General features: G+C 32.6%; 1 protein-coding gene across 1 annotated transcript in view; it reads right to left on the bottom strand.

Annotated features, from left to right (window-relative positions):
- Nucleotides 1–20242, bottom strand: part of STRN3 (striatin, calmodulin binding protein 3) — a 77289-nt gene that overhangs the window by 6649 nt on the left and 50398 nt on the right. Inside the window, exons 8-14 of the mRNA XM_004681959.2 lie at nt 7865–7998; nt 6404–6579; nt 6176–6223; nt 5777–5898; nt 5087–5254; nt 3057–3197; nt 449–556 (exon numbers count right to left, since the gene is read on the bottom strand). Coding sequence (XP_004682016.1) covers nt 449–556; nt 3057–3197; nt 5087–5254; nt 5777–5898; nt 6176–6223; nt 6404–6579; nt 7865–7998 — 897 coding nt within the window. The remainder of the gene's footprint in view (nt 1–448; nt 557–3056; nt 3198–5086; nt 5255–5776; nt 5899–6175; nt 6224–6403; nt 6580–7864; nt 7999–20242) is intronic.

Genomic DNA, 20242 nt, shown 5'->3' with positions numbered 1-20242 from the left:
AAAAAAAAAAAAAAAGAGAGAAAATCCTATGGCCAAACTTAAATTTGATTTAACTTAAATATAAATTTCTTTACAACAAGAAATACATGGAAGAGGATAACAGTTTTTACATCATCATTTCATCCACAGGCAAATAATTTTAAGAACATATTTGAAATGCTAAACACATGAAAAATACCTCTCATGCCACACTAACTCAAAAGCGAATATGAAGGAAAGACTTTCAAATGAGGATTTCTTTAAGTAACATGACATACTGAAATAAAAGGCAAGGCATACTTAAGGATAATGCTCAATATACATCTAAGTGTACTATATTAAAATAAAAATCTGTGTTTAAATGGTTTAACTTGGCATTTCTGAAGCTGAAGTCACTATAGAAAATAGCATTTTTAATCATTTTAAATTTAAAAATTATTAATATCACTGAAAATAAAAATCTACTTACCCGTTTTATTGTCAAAAAACTTGATGTGTCTATCTTCATGAGCAGTTATTGTAACAGGAAGTGTGGGATGACTTACTACTCTGTTAATATGATTACTGGATTGTAAACCTGAAAAGAAAAGTACACTAAATTTCACATGTTTAATTAGAGGTCTAGCCTTTTAGACTCACCAAAAATAGGAAATAGATAGCTTTTACACAAAATGTCTCAGAACTAATACTAACACACTAGAGACAGAACTTTAAACATATTTCAGTTCTTATATTCTGTGATGATGATGATCCTATGCTCCAGTTTAGAAAAAATAAGAAATAATTTAATACCAAATGTCGGTAAATGTAATTTGGAATTCTTAGAAGACCCACAATAATCACTACCTCTAGTAAACTACCCCATAAAAGAATTATAAGCACTTAATGAAAAATTCATAGCTAAACTCGATGTTTAAAAGGAATGGTCTCAAACCTAGTAACACTGACAAAAGAGCCCAAAGAATTAGAATTAATGTTCACTAGAAATGAGACATTTTCTTTGTTATCAAGCTCTTAAATTTTTATTAGAGATGAGGTAAAATAAAAAGCAATGTAAACAAATGAAAAAACATTAGACCTACAATAAACCCTTCCACATGTAAAGAGAGCTCTTAATTGAACTTTAAACATATTAAAAACAAAATAAAACAATATCCAAACCATGTACACAGTTACCTATGTAAAAGGGGGAAGGGAATAAGAGTGAGGAGACATCAGGAAAATAGCTGAGCAAAATATTATCAAAGAACCATTTAAATGTTTCTACAAAATTATAAAATGCCTTTTTAAATAATCAGTCAAGAGAGTAGAAGCAAATTTAACAAATCAACTACAAATCCAACTGATGATGAAAACACCCTAAAATGAACTATTTCAAATGACTTTACAGCACAGTAATTAAACTGTTCATCTCTCATAGAATGTATACTAAGTACAAACTATTATCAGAAATTAAACTAGAGGTCATCTTGGTCATTCTGGGAATGACTGCTATGTGTGCCATGGGAAAAAGCAAACGATAACTTTGCTGATTAGCATGATTAAAATGAAGCAGAGATATAAAAATCCATGAGATAAACTTGAATTTTTTTTTTTTTAAAGATTTATTTATTTGTGCATACAGAACTGGGGTACAGGCCAGAGGCTCAGGGGCGGTAAGAGGCTTCACCAGAGACAGAGTGGGGAGCAGAACAGGCAGATCGACGAAGTACACTGCTGAGGGGAGCAGTGGGCGGGTCAGGAGAGGTCTGCCACGCCATGTGGTCACCTCCGGGGCAGGCGGGAATCGAACTCATGCAGAAGCGGCTTTAGATTCTCAGTGCAGTGCTTTAACCCGCTGCGCCACCAGGGAGGGCCCTAAACTTGAATTTTTAACTGGATACATTTATATATGACTTTATCACTTTTGTATTTTTAAAAATTTCTAGCTCTTCTCTGAAAAAAAATCCTAAGTGACAACCAACTCAAGAGCCAAGAAAGCCATTGAATCAAGCCAATAGCCTAGAACCTTACAATCATAATCTCTAAATGGCATTTTCACTAAAAGAAATTATGGCTCCAGTGGCGCAGCAGGTTAGGCTGCAGCACTGCAAGCTAGAAGTAGCTGCTTCAGTGTGAATTTGATCCCCCAACCCGGAGGTGACCCACATTGCGCAGCAGACCTCTCCTGTCTCGCCTGCTGCTCCCCTCAGCTGTGTACTTCGTCAATCTTCCTGTTGTGCTCCCCACTCTGTCTCTGGTGAACCCTCTCACCACCCCTGCAACTCTGGCTTGTATCCCAGTTTTGTATGCATAAACAAATCTTTAAAAAAAAAAAAAAAAGAAAGAAATTATGGCTGAGATATGAGCATAAAGTAAGTAAGATGAACCTAGAAGATCATCAGTGACAAAGTTATGTCAAAAGCACTTAGGAATCAACCTGGATTAATAAGCTCCAATAGGCCCAAAATGAAACAATCTGAGCAACAATAAAAATAATATCTGCCATGACTTAAAATATGTCAAACATATTTATATCCAAAAGATATTCTGATGATACCAAAACAATCCCCCAAAGACTCTGGTCACATTTAGAAATGTTAAGGAATCAACTCTTTATTTTTGACAACTGTTAAGTAAAATTGGGGATAGCTAAGAGTGTCAGAGTAATAAATCATTTATATGGTCTTTCCTTTACAATCAACCACTGACTCCAAGGTAACCAAATTATTGATAAAGGGTTATTAGGGGTATTCCATTTTACAGAAATACTCTAGTTAATAAAAGAGGAAGGTGTGACAGAATTAGAACATCACTTTTCATCGTTAATGAATTTAGAGCCATTAATAAGACTGAAAACCTAAGAAAAAAAGATGAGTATTTACTTCTGATAAAGGTTCGTAAATTACTGTGAAGTAGTCTTGCAAAAACATTCATAATTTTTAAAATGAAGAACAATAAAAACACTGAAACGGAATCTCTAATTTCTCAATTCTAAAATCGAATGGTCAAAACATGAAAATTAGCTAAAAGAGTCTACCCTTTTATTGTATAATAATCCTTTTTTGTGGGTTTCTCCCCAAGCCAAGAAAACTTACCAGAATCTATCTGTGACGAAAATATCATCAACGACTGAGATGTTTCTAAATCATAAATGACTGTATTACCAGTGTTGAAAGAGGTCACCATATGAGCTGGATCACAGCCTATAAAGTCAACTGAAGTTGGTATTCCATGCTCTGAAAGAAGCCCAGAAATACAGTATAAATACAAAAGAAATTTTAGACCTCTGTTTTTTCTAAGACAAAGAAACTCAAATATTCTTGAAATGTTAATAATGTGAAAGAAAGCAAATGTGCTAGGATGATGAGTATTATGTAATTCTTCATTTAAAAGTTTCTCTTAACATTCTAAATAGAGGGCCTTCCTGGTGGAGCAGGGGTTAAGTGTCTGCACTATGAAGGTATAGCCAGTCACTGCACCATGAGCCATGAGCTCAATCCTAGGCCAGGGAGCTAATCCACATGGTGCAGCTTCCTGTCTAGGCTTCAGCAGTATATTTCAGTAGATTACCTGTTTTGCTCCCCCCACCCTTGTCTGTAGTGAATCCTCTCACCCCCGACACCTCAGGTCTGTATCCCAGATCTTATATGAATGAAAAAATAATAGAGCTTTAAAAAAAAAAAAAGAAAGAAAGAAAAATAAAGATCTCCGAGAGCAGTTATGTGCAAAAATTGTTTGTTCTCCAATGCATTTTCTTCTTAGGAAGAGAAAATCTTGGGAGACTATTTGCTTGTCTGAGACCTAAAATAAACCCTATCATGTAAATAAAACAAGTAAAATTTCTGGGTCTAATAAAAAGTTTAATGATGAAAAACACTGATGCAGTATTTTTTTTTTTAATTAAAGTGGCCTGAACAACAATTTCTCTTGTTAACACATTAAATTCAACTGACCAGATCAATGTATAACTAGGTAAAATCTAAGGTCAAGCAATTACCTGGATAAAACAAGATAAGAATCCAAATTAACTTTTACCTCAAAAGCTTGGGTAACTGAAAAATTAGTATCACTAATGGGTCAAAGAAAGTCAACAGAAGTAAGTATACTATTCACCTAAAATGTTTTTTTTTTTTTTTTAAAGATTTTATTTATTTGTACATCCAGAACTGGGGTACAGGCCAGAGGCTCAGGGGCAGTGAGAGGCTTCACCCAAGACAGAGTGGGGAGCAGAACAGGCAGATCAATGAAGTACACTGCTGAGGAGAGCAGCGGGCGGGTCAGGAGAGGTCTGCCACGCCATGTGGTCTCCTCCGGGGCAGGCGGGAATCGAACTCATGCAGAAGTGGCTTTAGCTTCTCAGTGCAGTGCTTTAACCCGCTGCGCCACCAGGGAGGGCCACACCTAAAATGTTTTTAAACAAAACTCTTAAATTTTTTTTTACAAGGGAGCACTGAATTAAGCACTGTATATGATTCAGAGGCACAGGTTCATACTTCTTCAGAGGCATATAACAACACACACACACACATACACACTTCTTAGTAAAAAGATTTGATTTTTAAAAATAACCATTTGATTTTTAAAAATAACCTAAAAAGGGTCCTTCCTAGTGGCACAACGGGTTAGGATGCAGCACAGCAAGCTGGCCACAGCCACTTCAGTGCAAGTTCGATCCCCTGCCCCTGGAGGTGACCCAGATGGCATGGCATGGCAGACCTCTCCTGCTGCTCCCCTCAGCGGTGTACTTGGCAACCTGCCTGTCCTGCTCCCTACTCTGTTTCTGGTGAAGCTTCTCACTGCAACTGCACCTCTGGCTTGTATCCCAGTTCTGTATGAATGAATAAATATATCTTAAAAAAAAAAAAAAAACCTTAAAAAATTATCAGTACATATGTATGTGTGTGCATGTTTGTGTAAATGTCAAAAGGTAAACTGACTCAAGTCTTCTTTGAAAGGAAGAATTTTTAAAATAGGACATGTGTTACAGGATATACTTGTTTATTAAAAATAACCTGCAATAAAAGTTTATCACAGCTTTACAGAATTCTACAATGTATTTCTTGGAGTAGTCAAATTAAAAACATGAATGAAACAAGCTCTTTGCAGAGAAGAAAAAGTTACTTACCTTTGTTTCCATTGTAAGTGCAAATACATGGCAATTTTTCTTGTGGATTCCACAACCTAACAGTGCCATCTGCTGAACAAGACAGTAACTGATTTTTTATGCCACTGTATGCAAGACCCCAGACAGCATCTGTATGAGCAACTAAAGTGCCAGCTAGAATATTTGGCTCTGGTAAGAAACAAACAACAGAATGTTAAAGAAAATTTTAGTATATAGAGATAACTTAACCATGTAGTAAAGTAATAAAGATTACATATAAGGAAATATCTAGTGGTCCTAAGAACAAAACCAAGTTACACAGTGGCTATCTCTAAATAGTGGAATCAGGGCTACTTTTATATCCCATCCAATATTTTCTGTGTTTTTCACAGTATCTTATAAGGAACATAAACTTTTTTAAAATCAGCTTTATAAATCACAATGAGATCCAACCTCATACAAAGAGAATAGCCTGAACAGTAAGACCAGAAACAAGTATTGATGAGGGGTTGGGGTATAAAATCCTGAGACAATGCAGGTGAACACAGACTTATGCTCATTGCAGCATTACAAAGGCCAACACAGTAAACAACCCAAGTGTCCAATGACAGTTATGCAAATAAAAATGTATGTATGTACAGGTACTCATATTTTTTCCATTACATGTTTTTCCCATTCACTTAAAAAGGTACATTTTAAACCTTTACTTACCATATGTGTCATATGGATCCACGTTAGGACTAGGCATATTCCACCACTGGATTGTTGCATCAATACCACCACTAAAACATTGTTCTCCATTAGAACTAATAGCTAATGATAGAACAGGGCCACTAATAGAGAAAAAAGGGAGGAAATAACTCATAAATTCTAAGAAGAAACCCACTCTCCCAAGCTCTGAATTTATTAAGTATCTAAACACTATTTAAGGTAAACTTATAAACTTGAACAGCAGTGATTATTTCTAATACAATTATTAATGAGAACATTCAACTAAAATGTCTTTTTTAATATAAAACAAACATTATGAGAAAATTAAAAGGTTTGCAAATAAATAGTAGTTATAAACAGCTATGATAGCTAATTAAAAACTAATTCAGTGAAACTTACATGTGGGCCCTAAATGTGTAGATAGGCTCTACATCTAAAGAGGCACTCCTAAAAGGGGAACAAAAAGGGCAGGGGAGAAGAAGGCAATTAAATAACCATAAATCATTGGTTGATATTTAAGAGTCACTAAGTAAGGTCAAAGGAGTGCAAAGAACATAGCCATAAAGAATAATTATTTATTAACAAATGTGGAGAGGAGAAAATACAGGTTAACATTAAAATACTTGCTTTTTGGCAGGAACTGTTTTTTGCAAGTTCCAAAGTTTAAGAGTGTGGTCCTCCGAGGCAGTAACCAGCACAGGTTCTACAGGATGAAAAGCTAATGCCCGTACTCCATCAAAATGACTACGTAGTGTATACTTCGGGTTCCATGTCTTTCTAAAGGCATCTTTATTGGCAGGCAACTAAAAAGAAAGGAGCGTAATATTTAGGGATAAAAACAGTAAACTGACAGGCCTATGGAGTTTTTGCTTGCTTGTTTTGGTGTGTTTAAAACATACATTTAAAACTGCTTTGCTAACCATCCCAGTGGAAATTTAATGTACCCTAAAAACTATAAAAATCTTTACCACTTAATAGGAACTAAAAAGAACCATTTTATTAGCTTTCAATTCAAATACCTAGATCACAGAGTTCCTTAATCTGTTTTACCTAATCATCAGGCTAAACCCAAATTCCTATTAACTATCCTATGAAAACAACTAAGAAACTACCATGCTGCAAGATTTAAATGAAAACAAATAAAGTACTATCAAAAATTCAAGAGAACAATATTAAAAATAGTAGTTATTTAGAAAATAGCACATGAAAATTTTAAAGGCAGCAAAGTAAGATACCTTCCAAATATGTGAAGAAAAAAAAAAAAAAGAACCTTGAGGAATACTTTCATTAATGGTGGTATCAGTAAAAGGTTTATCTTTTACCTTCATTCTCCATCTGTAAAGATAGGCTATGAAGCCACATCTAAAGTAGATTTAGTAGATTAAAGTAGATTACTAGAATTTAGTTACTTATAAACATTAAACATATTAATGAGAATAATCCAGTCCATCAAGGTTGGTATTTCTAAAAATCATACTAATGTAAGTATAAAATGCAGAAAAGGAGGTTTTTTAATAAAACTTTTAAAATGCTGAAAAACATTAATATAAAAATCTAAATAAAGACAGTCTACAAAATATTTAATTTAAAACTTGTTTTACCTCTAATACTGCCTTCTAATCCCTTCTTCCGTCCCCTCTCCCCATGCTCAAATGAAGGACTGAGACTCAGGAAATGGCAAGTTACCTTTAACAGTATCATTAAAAATGTATTTTTTAAGTAGTACTCTGAGGCAAATAAGAGACTCAGGTTGTCCAGATTTTTCTTGCTAACACCAATATGGCTCAGTTTGAGTAGATAGTAGTAGATAAAAAGAGATGACTACTCAAGATAGACTTTAATCACCAGGAATTTAAGGTAATAATCATCCCAAACTCCCAGCTAATCCACCATAATACTTAAGGAAAACGTATATAAACCACAAAGAAAGTACTTATGAAAGACTATGTCACTTCAAATCAATATACTGACACACTTAAACTGATCTTTTCCATGCACCTTGATATTAATTCTGTTTTATAAGTGTTTCCAAAAAACAAGGAGCCTTCTATTAAATCATTAAAAAATTAAAAATAAAACTGCACTTACATCATAACTATAGTCTGCATCATTTGTTACCGTCAAGTCTGCAAGGTCTCCAAGGCCCAGTACACTTAACAAAACATCATCAGAACCCATAATAAATGACTTGCCTCCTCCAGATGGAAACGTTATTGGTTCAGCTATAAAGAACAAAACCGCTTCTTAAATGCTGAAAAATCATACAGTACAAGACAATATTGTGGGGGAAATGTAAGCACTTAACAGTTATAATATTCCGTTATAATTTATTTCTATTTTCCCACTTCCCTCCATATTTCTTCCACTCAAAAAAAACCTATTAAAGGAGTAGTAATAAACAAGTGTTGCTTTGTTCACTTACAAATTGCAACAAAATCATCCACAAATCAAATGTGCCTAAACTACATTTTTAAAAACTACATTCTACAGTAAGAGGTGGAACACAAAAGGTTTATTTAAATCACTTTGATTTATAACTTTTGATATAACATATAGTTTACAAATTAGAAATGAATAGGACTTAGTTTGTGTAAAGGTATTAATCATTGGTTTCAGCTATTTTTGTGAACGAGCCTCTACAATTAACCTCAAATAGCTCATACTGTATTTTAAAAACTATAAAGTTTAAGTCCTTTAGCTTTAAAAGTCATATTTGCTGATAAGTGCTAGGTACTTTAGTTCCTGATAAAAATTAGTATTAGCATTCAACTGTAAGTTGTTTTCAGTCTGCTTAGTTTTCAAGCTTTCACTATGATTTTTTTCTTATTTACCATTATAGCTCTAAATTAAAATAATCTATATTTACTGATTAGAATTTTAAATTTCTGTTCAGAATTATTAGTGCTATTCCCAATTTCAAACTAAACTTAGGTGAAAGCTTCATTTTAGTTGGTTTTCTTATGTATATCATGTGCGTTATTCCAGCTGTTCTTGTTAATATCAGCTGTTCCAATTGTTACCTAAAATGTGTTTTTCTCTAAAAATACTTTATGTAAACACTGCCATATTTGAATAACTATATTGCTGCATAAATATTTTGCTGCAACAGTGATAGCAGTTTAGAAACATGCTTCGAAAGTAAAATTTCAGATGCAAGGAGAAAACACACAAATCACTGTAATACGAAACTAACTCAACAGATAAAAACATTTAAAATCATGAGCAAGTTTAAAAGGGAAATACGTAAAACATCAAGATGGTTAATTCTGAAAAACTCCCGTAAAAAAGATGATTTATATTTGATGACTATAAGAAATGCAGCAAATGTAATGAAACTGTCAGTCATCACTGATAGACTGAAAGTTACTATGAAAAGGTACATGTCAATTTCTTCTAAATAAATATTCTTGTAAAAATAAAATTTCCGGGCCCTACCTTGGTGATCAACAGGTTAAAACAGTACTCTGAAGCTATAACAGCCACTACAGCAGGTCAAGTGTTCTATACACCACCAGGGAGTGACACATGTGGCATGACAGCCTCTTCTGACCTGCCAGCTACTCCCCTTAGCAGTGTTTTTCAGTACATCCACCTGTTCTGCTCCCCACTCTGTCTCTGGTGGATCCTCTCAACCCCCACACCTCTGGCCTGAATCCCAGTTCTTGTATGCATAAATAAATAAATCATGAAAAAATAAAGTAAAATTTGCTATTTAGAAGGTCTTAATTAGATAAGTTACATAAATTGACTCAGCTTAAGAATTCTAAAAGGAAGCAGTGAGTTAGCAACTGAGCTAGAGTAAATCTGACTGAAAATTAAAAAAGAGATGAATACTAGTATTTGATCTTTCAGTGATTGTACTTACTTAAAGCCTGAACAATCTGTAGCACTGATGCTTGCTACCAAGATCTAGTATGGAGATAACTAATACAGAAGCAACCAAGAACTACATAACTAACAGTTTAAAATTATGTTTAAGCACAATTATAAAAAATATTTACTCAAATAATTCTTAGTACTCAGAATTTATACAACAAATTAGAAGAAAATTACTTCAATTCATAATGATACAAATAAGCAACACACAATCTTGATAAAGGTAACTTTAACATAACAGTAAATTATTTTCCATTATATACTCTTCTGGAGATATTTCTGACTGGTCTCTGATCAATTTAGGGGTATATGAAGGAAGTGTTGTGCAAAATTACATAGTTTTATTGGAGTTTAAGATTAAATGTTTAAACAAAAAGTTTCTAAACACATTTTTCTTCCTATCACTATAAAAACATATAGAGCAAGCTATCCCACACAACTGCATTAATTTACATATATAGCTATGTGAAAAAAATCTCTTAAGTTATATTTACTATTTCCCATAATAAATCATGTAACATGGGGGCACAGAATAACAACAGTAAAGAACTAATTTATTTGCTCTTGTTACTCCCTGTAGAGTTAATTTCTATTCTATTAGTTTACTTTATTTATAGTAATAAAATTACCTGCATGTGACTATATAAACAGTAAAAATAGCAGCAATTCAAAGAAAACAAATTTAAAAGCAGTTTTAATGACGGAAATTATCATCAAATTAATGTTTACCATGTAATAAACATTACTAGACAATCTAAAGAATTTATCAACAATTTAAGAATACTATTATTATTTCCCTTTATAGAAATCTTTGGGCCTACAAAATGTAATCTTTTAACAATCTATTTGCTTACTTTATAACTAGTTTTCCTTTTTATGGACATTAATGACTAAGGAAACTTGTAGCTCAAATATCAAACTCTCCTTTTTCTTCAATTTTATCAAATCTAAAGAACAAGTCCAAAAAATCATTCATTATTCCATTATTAACAGAGAACATCTTAAGCTTTTACTGAAAACTTGCAATGCCAGTTTCTGTCCGTCCTTGAGAACATTTTCTTTGTAAAAATGAAGTATGACATGGACTTCAACAAAACAGCATGAATATGACACTAAAAAGTAAGAGATTTTTAAATTTAATGTTTCTTTCTTTGCTCTAAGTCAAAGTTGAACTTTCTTTTAAATAACTAATACTAACAAGATTTACCCAGTGAGATGTATAGTGAAGATGGTGCTTACTGAAGCTTGTTCCTCCTCCTCTTCCCACCATTCAAGCACACACACGCGCGCGCGCGCGCACACATACACACAGAGCTCTAAAGTAGAGCTCTAAAATGGAGCTCTGTGTAGAGTGAGGCATAAATCGCTTTTTCTCTTTATCATTTTGTTTCTTTGTCATCTCTCTGAAGCATTTATAAGGGTCCCTATATTTCTGCTAATAACACTTCATCTTAAACTGTAAAACATGCAGTTTAAATGAACAATTAACTACAAAATTTTTAGCAATGAAGCTATCCCATAGTTTTACTTGATAAAACAGACCAAAAGATAAAGAGGCTAAACCATTAATAAATAAATAAAATGAAACAATGAGTTGGAACATACACTTTACAAACTACTTCCTAAAGTATAACAGAAAAATACCTCAACGATGGAAAAGAGTATGAAAAAATCAAGATATCCCATTGCTAGTCATGCTTTTGTAAATCTTGTTTGGGTTTTATTAATTTCAGTGATATTCTTTATTCCTCCCTCAACTTTTCTTACAGATATGGTGAGGGATAAATACATGCAGAAATGACTGTAAGGAGCAAATGCAAACTCAGTTACAAATGTAAAGAAAAGGTGCTAGTAGACAACTATTAAAAGAAAGCAAGGTATGTTAAAATTTTTGATGTGGCATCAAATTCCTTTATACAATAAAAGGAGAAACATTTTGGTGGAGGGTGAAAGGAACATGTGTACAACTGGAAGAGCAAAACCAACCCCAAAATTAAAATAAAAACATCAAAGAAATTCAATCTATTTGCCAAATTTCTAAGTAATAAATTTTTCTCACATACATCAAATATATCTAACAGTCTTTGGTAAGACTATGGTCTTACTGCTTACCAAACTATAATTAAATAGATCTAGGGGGCCCTCCTGGTGGTGCAATGGTTTTAAGGCACAGCACTATGAAGCTATTACAGCCACTGCAGCACAAGTTCGATACCCAGCCTAAGGGGTAACCAACATGGCATTGCAGAGCCTGCTGCTCCCCTCAACAGTGTACTTCATCACTTGGTCTATTGTGCTCCCCACTCAGTCTCTGGTGAATCCTCTCACCTCCCTGCGCCTCTGGCCTGTATCCCAGTTCTATATGCATAAATAAATATTTAAAAAGGGGCTAGAATTAAAAATTAGCCAAGTTTATATATCTATTGAAATCAATTTGGAAAAAGTACCTAAGCATACCTTCATTTTCTAGACATATCAATTTAAACAAATTTTAGAAAATTCATTACCAAATTGTAGTACATATGTGGGCCCAAGAAGAACAATGTTGCCTAATAATAAATTAGGTAAGATACTAATGTTGTGAGAGATAATTTATCTGTAAATACATATGTAAAGTTCTAAGCTCAGTATCTGGTGCTTAGTTTTATCTCCTAATAAGAGCTCTTATTATACAACTTCTTCTAATAAAAAAGGTAACAAATTACAGTATTAAGGAGATATCATCTGAAATTAACGTTTTCTGCAATGTAAATAAACATGGTAGCTATATTTTGTCCTCTGCTCTTGTACCTTCACGATCAATCATTCCAGTAGAGAGTGACATAGACTCATTAAAGATTGCTGAAGGGATGTGGGACAACTAGTCATCTCCCAGATCATCTATTATATCAGTTTTCTCCTGTTGACCCCTATAAATTAATGCCAGCATCAGGTTCACTTGATAGTTACTTGCTTCACATGCTAGCAGACCTTAAAATCATTCTCTGCTTGTTCTACTCCCTACTTTGTCCCTGATGAATCCTTCCACCCCCGCACCTCTGGCTTGTACCCCAGTTCTGTGTGCATAAAGAAATCTTAAAAACATTTTTAAAAATCAGGAAAAAATAATTTGAAAAGACATAAGAAAATGCCTTCTCATCACTGTAAGGAAAAAACAAAATAGGCAAATCAAAGATCATCCATTAAGACCTTTATATATTAAAGTTAATACTAATGAACTAATTGTGTTACTACAGAAATTATCTAAATATTGATATCTGAATATTAGTAAGTCTAATGGAACATTCTGTATATCTAACAATGCTTACAAAATGAGGTTATAAGAATAAAAGGAAAGAGGTAAAGTCTTATGTCTATTAATTCTATTTTACATTAATTCTATTTTACATTACATTACTATATAGAAATGTGTAAGCAACTCTACTTACGGATGGAAATATGCAATATCAAGTAGTCTAAATTTTCTAACATAATTGTAACAAAGAAATCTGGTATTATCTAATGGTTTTTCTACTTGACATTAAAGTAACTGTAAAAAAAAAAAACAAACAAACCAAAAAACTCTAGTACACAAAAATTACAAACTCAATGTCTAACCATTGTTAAATTCAACATCAACCTGAAAGAAAACGTTATTTCTAACAAAAAAAGATCTCTTTGTGTCACTACCATGATTTAGTTTCTGTTCTTAAAATTCTGCACATCTTAATTCCTCTTCAATTTATAAAATAAGAGAAAGGGAAGCTATTTTTAAAAGAATTCTCTTTTAAAGTATCCTTCATATTAATCTCTACTGACTTTATTTTAATCAAAATGTTCATTCTTATTAAGTTACTGCACTAGATTCCGAATTGCTTTCCTAACTCCAAGCTCCATTTACTTTCAAAGTTGAATACTACTGCTAAATTAATTTTAAAAAAAAATTCACATTTATTGTATCATCCCTTACTCTTGACACCACAAGCAATATTTCAGCATTCTTTGGATCAAGTTAGCTAAAATCTTGTATTTAACCTTGTATTTACTTCATCATCTTTTTTTCTTTCCAATCTTATCTTTCAATCCTGCAGAATGCAAATCTCCCAAATATTTTAGTCAAGGTGGCTTCCCTATAATGTCAGTGTTCACCAAAGTTTTTTCTTCCCATAATATTGTGACATATTTGCCCACAAACAATTCCTCAGAAAGATAAGGATAACATACACACACACACACCCATACTCTAACATTCATCTCAGTCAATGAATCCCTACCTGTTCCTCCAAACCAGTTCTACTCTTCTGTAAAACCTTTGTTGACCTTTCCTTACTCTCATAATTTTAAGTACCATAAAGCTTGACTTAATGAAATATTATCTTTAATCACATGACAGCTAATGTCAAATATAACAAAAAAAGATTTGTCATTATAGATGATGTGGTGTCTTCATCTTCCTACACACAAGCACTAGGAGATACAGAAAGGAAAAACGGAGACATCAATAAACGCTGCTGTTCAAAGTGAGAATCCAAAATTATGTAATTGTTACCACCTTTTGTTGCATATTAAAGCAAACAATCTTAAGCATATACCAAGTGAGAAAGATGGAACATTTTTGCTTTAATTTCTGTTTCTTGAGAGGAAAGCAGGTACCACAACTAGACATATTATTGTCTAGGTCCTATCTTTCAACTACAAATCTGTCAACTACAAATCTTTCAACTACAAATTTAAAACATCAATTTTCTTTTTAAACCTAGCCAACACTGTAAACACAAATTACAACAATGCACAATTTCAAGCAGGAAATTAAAATCTGATTAGCAATAATGAAAAAACTATAATGGTACTGTTAGTATAACAGACTTGTCATATGTAATACTGTATAGCATACTAGGGTAAAACTGAAAACTAAGCAAGCTTTAATTCAATAAAAAACTCAATTATTGCTGGAATCTATAGGAGAAATATTTTCTAAGCTTTATAGAAAAACTTTTAATTACCATGAATTAAAAAACACAACACCCCTATCTCTTGCACATAAATAGCAAGCCTATACCAATGCTTAACCCTCCAAATCATCTACAGCACAATGAATATAAACACACACACACACACTGATTATGCCATATATAAGTCAAGCTATGAAATGATGAAGTTTTTATACTCACAAAAACACCTATTTGTGACATATCAAATTCACTTTTCTGTATATTCCATTACTATAGTTAAAGTACTTTGTAATGTTTTCCCTTTCTCAAATGTGCTTCCCCTTTGTTATTAACTTTGTATTCTGAAGCAAATCTACTGATAGCAAAATATGTGGAAAAAATAATTTTACTTTAGAATAAGAATATAGTTAAGTTTGCTAGATCTTTTCCATTTTCTATAATTCTAATTAAAATGAAGCTTTCACATGACAACTGTCAAAACAAGTGACATTACAATATTACAAATAAACAAGCAATTAACTACAAAGTATAAAAAGAGTATGCTAATTTCCAGACTCTCACCAAAATATCTAAATTGATTTCTGAGTGGGCTGTGGAAGTGAGATCTGAAGAACAGAAAGATCTTTTATGAAAGTATGATATTAAAGCCAGGAACAGAAAATAAGTAACATTTTTTTCTGAAAAGAGTATCATGTTTTTGTCTTTAATTTAAGGCATAATAGAGAAGATTAAACCATTTTTATGGGCACATAAAATTTATTATTTTCCTAAGTAAAAGCAGTTTAATCATCACAGATATTTTATAATGTATATCAATATGTTTCTAAAAGCCTTGTAGAAATTATTGCTACAAAACAAAAACTTCTTAATATGTGAAATAAATGTGAACTGAAGTCACACCTTGACAAAATTATTAAATTTCTTAGTGACAGTTTGTCATCAGTGAACTGGAATAACAAATACTAACATGAAACTTAAAGAAAACAAGAAAATGATCTGGGAAATATTTAAAATTTATATTAAAACAAATACAGAGAATTAAAACTTCCATTTTCCAATGTATTGGTAATGATGTGGAGCAATTCCATTACATCAGTAAAGAAAGATGGGGGAATAGAAAATTATATTCTATATATGAATATGGAAAAATTTTAAAAAGACAAATTTATCAACTAAGAACCAAAACTTTTTTTTTTTTTAACTTATTTATTTATTCATACAGAACTGGGGTACAGGCCAGAGGCTCAGGGGCGGTGAGAGGCTTCTCCAGAGACAGAGTGGGGAGCAGAACAGGCAGATTGACGAAGTACATTGCTGAGGGAAGCAGCGGGCGGGCCAGGAGAGGTCTGGCTCGCCATGTGGTCTCCTCCGGGGCAGGCGGCAGGCGGAATCGAACTCGTGCGGAAGTGGCTTCAGATTCTCAGTGCTGCGCTTTAACCCGCTGCGCCACCAGGGAGGGCCGAACCAAAACTTTTAAGCATACTTTTAAGCAAAACACATTCTTAGAATGTGAACGTTAAAATGGAGTAAGCTTATACATCTTTTGAAGGACATGAAATAATCTAAACTTCCTAATGAGGCTCAATTTTGTAAGTATAAAAGGAACATAAATTTAACAAAAAACTATAGAAATAATCATATCTATCAAAGGAAAATGTTATAATCCACAATTTGAACTGTATGTTCAAAACATACATAATTAAAGGCAGTCTTATAAGATTTTTTGATCCTCCCTGTACTCTAAATTAAATGTCCCATATGTCAGATGCTTCTTACTTATTTCAGTGTGTTCAAGTTATACACACTCATGATTTTTAATTATTAGTATAGATGTCTTTACTGGAACTTTAAAAAATAAAGATAAAATAAAAAACTAAAGAAAATTATCACCAGATGAAGATTTTTACGAAAGTTTAATGAAGGACTTCCTCTACCCTCTGCCCAATTACGAAAAGCTTAGCAATTACTGGCAAATAAACACAATTGAGTTTTAGAACTCATACATGGTAAATATTAATCCCTAGATGATAGGACTGCATAGATGAAAGGACTACTTTTTCTTTATATACTTCCATTTTACTTATACTGTTTTAAAAACAGTATATGTTATTCTTATGTTTATATAAAGTTCATTTTTAAATAATGTAGACACAAAATCAAATAAAAAGGGGTTAGCTGATTAATACAGTACCCATCTAGATAATAAAATAGTCTTAAAATAAAAACTTCAAGTAATGTATCTAGAATTTCCATTCCTGATTTGATCAGAGCGGTTCCCTCCCTTTTGCTGGTGACATATTAGGTTCTCCAATATTTGTTTGAAAACAGGATAGCTAATTTAAAAAAAAAAAAAAGTTATATAGCAGAGCACTATTGATATGAACTGATATTTCCTATAAATTAGGAAATATCAGGCAGACAAATAATAAAACTACATAGTATGGTCCTATAAAAATTAATTTTATGGGCTCTAAAATTTCACTGTAAGTTTATCTGTTAATATTTCTTAATGAAACAGGTACATTTTAAAGTAAAAAATGTGTTTTAGAAAAACAACTAAAAAACCGTAAGTTGATTTTAATCATATTCTATTGGGAAAGACGTTTAGTGTTTCTACTTTACATTAGAAACAACAACACAATCTAACTTTTTCTTAAAAAGAACCTCGCAGTTAAGTCAATTTATAAATAAGCAATCTAAATTAAAATATTTTCTGAGAATATTCAGAACACTTACATTCAACAGTTACTGATATTTGTGAGTTTCTATCATTTTGCTACTCATCAATTATTTTATTTTTTTTAAAAGACATAAAAGCCTAAAACTCTAAGATCATTTTGTCTTTATTAAAATAGTTAATCCTGCAAAAGTACTTTTACAGCTTGCATATACATGAATTAGATACGTGGGTGATATTAGAGCTTAATAGTCCCTGCCCAGGATTAAGTGCGCTAAAATACAATAAAAAATTTACTGTAAAAAAAAAAAATTTAGTCTCAAACTTGTGAGGTTAGTTTGTCTTTTTATTCACATGCAATTACTTAAGTTAGCTTAAAGCTATAAAACCAATTACTTAACAGATAAAATCCCCCCCCAAAGAAATTTTAGTCTCCATGATAAACCAAAAAAAATTCTTTTCTGAAAAGGAACTTAAACCCTTTCCCATTAAATCCTATTAAACTAGTGTATTTGTCACACAAAAAAAAGAATATGAAAGGATGCCTATATGGTGTATGCCCTTGTCATCCACTGTTTTTTTTTTTTTAATCTTGATATAGTCAAAGCAGAAGAGCAGGAATTAAAGACCAGTTTAAAATAAAGTTTCCCCAACATAAATTTTCAAATTTCTTTAATAGTAATAGGTCTAAAGAGTGTTTTTTTTCCCCCATGAACTTGTTTTTAACAAAAAAGAAATGAGTTACTTTGAGATGTTTTTTTTCCCCCATGAACTTGTTTTTAACAAAAAAGAAATGAGTTACTTTGAGATGTTATATAGCTGGATTTATATTTCTATAGTCCTTGGTCAGGATACAACATAGTGAAAAATACATTCAGACAGAGTGGGAGTGAAAACATACATCCTAACACCAAAAGACACTCAGCTAGCTATTCATTAAACAAACACTGCTGTCATTACTACCTTTTTCTTCCGACACTTCTCTCCAGAGTAGACAAGAAAATATTACTCCAGAGATTGTCTTGCTGCTGCTGTTGTCTACAGAAGGTCAGAAAGTAGAAACCATGGAAAGGGTTTCCCTATCCACTGTATTTCAGGATTTCTAAACTTAAGTAATGTTTCTTATATGAACTGGTTACACCCTATAAAAGGGAAATTTATTCTTTCTCACAAAGACAATATTCTTTACAAACTTTTTTTTTTCTTTACAAACTTTTTAAAGCTCAAAAATTTTTCCTTTATTCACACCCACATATTTGAAATGGTTTTGCACTCAGTAACACTAAATCATATTCAAATAAATTTCAATTACACAATAAAGTTTCAAGTTAGCTGCTTCTTTTAGGAACAAAAATTTATGCATGCACACACGCACACGCATACACCCATGCACACACACACACCAGTATTGAATTTTTTCTCTCAGAGATTGGCAAACAAAAATTATAATAGAATCTGCACTTACTCTTCACCCCTTTCTTCCCCTTTCGTTCCTTCTTGTACTGTTCCTTCAGTTTACTTATTAGTCCCTGGTCTACATCCCAAACCTCAGTAGTTGGGGAGAGGTCATCTTTATCTACATGCAGCATATTATTAAAAGAAAAAAAATCAGCGGTTGGCAATGCAAGGTGTTGGCAGTAAACTGTTACAGCTTTACAATAATCATAATAAAAATGTACTAATAAGCATATATTCAAAATACTTTAAAGGTGCAGCCTCAGTTTTAGTAGTCACAACTCAAAATCTAAATGTCCGTTTTACAAATTTCTAAACATTTAATATTAACAATAGCTAAATGATGCTTTGTTTTACTGAATCACAAATTTGAATGTTATTTTTTTTCATAACCGATAATGCCTTCAATGGACTGACATTAGAAATCTTATAAAAAACAGATCACTGCATCTTTATTAAAAAGCTAATAAAAAAATTATTCAGCCAGCATCCTAAAAGCAAATGAACAAATTACATGCAAACTACTCATCAAAGTGCAAGCTGGAAAGTTCAGTAACATTTTGATGACAATATTCATGCACCTTATGTCACACTGCTTCTGCATGCAAGGGATACTACACCAATGGAGAGGCATTTCAGCCCAATATAACAAATATACTTCCAAAATACATCTCAAATAATCCATAAAAACATTCAGAGAATCCCACCTCTGCCCTCATCCCACCCAAGCAGTTCAGCATCTCATTACCTTCTTCCATTTGTTCTACAACTGAAATTTGTAAAACAAAACTCAAATTCCACTGAAGAATATTTTTAGTGGTTTTTTTTTTAAGAGTAGAGAAAAGCTATGACAAGCAGGTACAGTGAAAACTAAACTGTTGTGCATCTGCTAAAGATGGGTATGTCTGTTATTTCAGCTAACAAATCCGTATTCTTTTAGTAAATACTTGTGGCCTGGAAAAAAAATGTACTTTATCGTAAAGTGGAAGAAAGACAGCATTAAAAAGCAGTAGTGTGTAAGTATTTTAAATTATTTTAAGTGTTAAATGCTTTTTTTCTTTAGTTTAAAACAACCATATTATTAGAAAGATTAACATTTGCACCAAGATAATGACTAGGAATTTATATGACCCTATTTAGTAAGTTTATATAACACTATTTAATGACAAAAGTTACACCAAAATGCTAAGGTAAGTCAAGCAAAAAATCAGGGCTCTCCCAGGTGGTACAACAAGTTAAAGCACAGCACCGCCAAGCTAGCCACAGCAGATTTCTGTCTTGCCTGCTGCTCCCCTCAGCAGTGTATTTCATTCAATTTGCCTCTTCTGCCCCCTGTCTGTCTTTGATGAATTTGTCTTTGGTGAATCCTCTCAACCCTACCCGGCCACCTTTGGGCTGCATCCCAGTTCTATACACATAAATAAATAAATCTTAAAAAAAAAAAAGTGAAGCAGGGCTCTCCCAGGTGGCACAACGGGTTAAAGCACAGCATTATGAAGCTCTCCGAAGCCACTGCAGCATGAGTTC

The sequence above is a fragment of the Condylura cristata genome, unplaced genomic scaffold (assembly GCF_000260355.1).
Source record: "Condylura cristata isolate star-nosed mole 26May11 unplaced genomic scaffold, ConCri1.0 scaffold00013, whole genome shotgun sequence".
Lineage (NCBI taxonomy): Eukaryota > Metazoa > Chordata > Mammalia > Eulipotyphla > Talpidae > Condylura > Condylura cristata.
The sequence above is the reverse complement of the archived record's forward strand: the minus strand, read 5'-3'. Positions and strand labels throughout refer to the sequence as shown.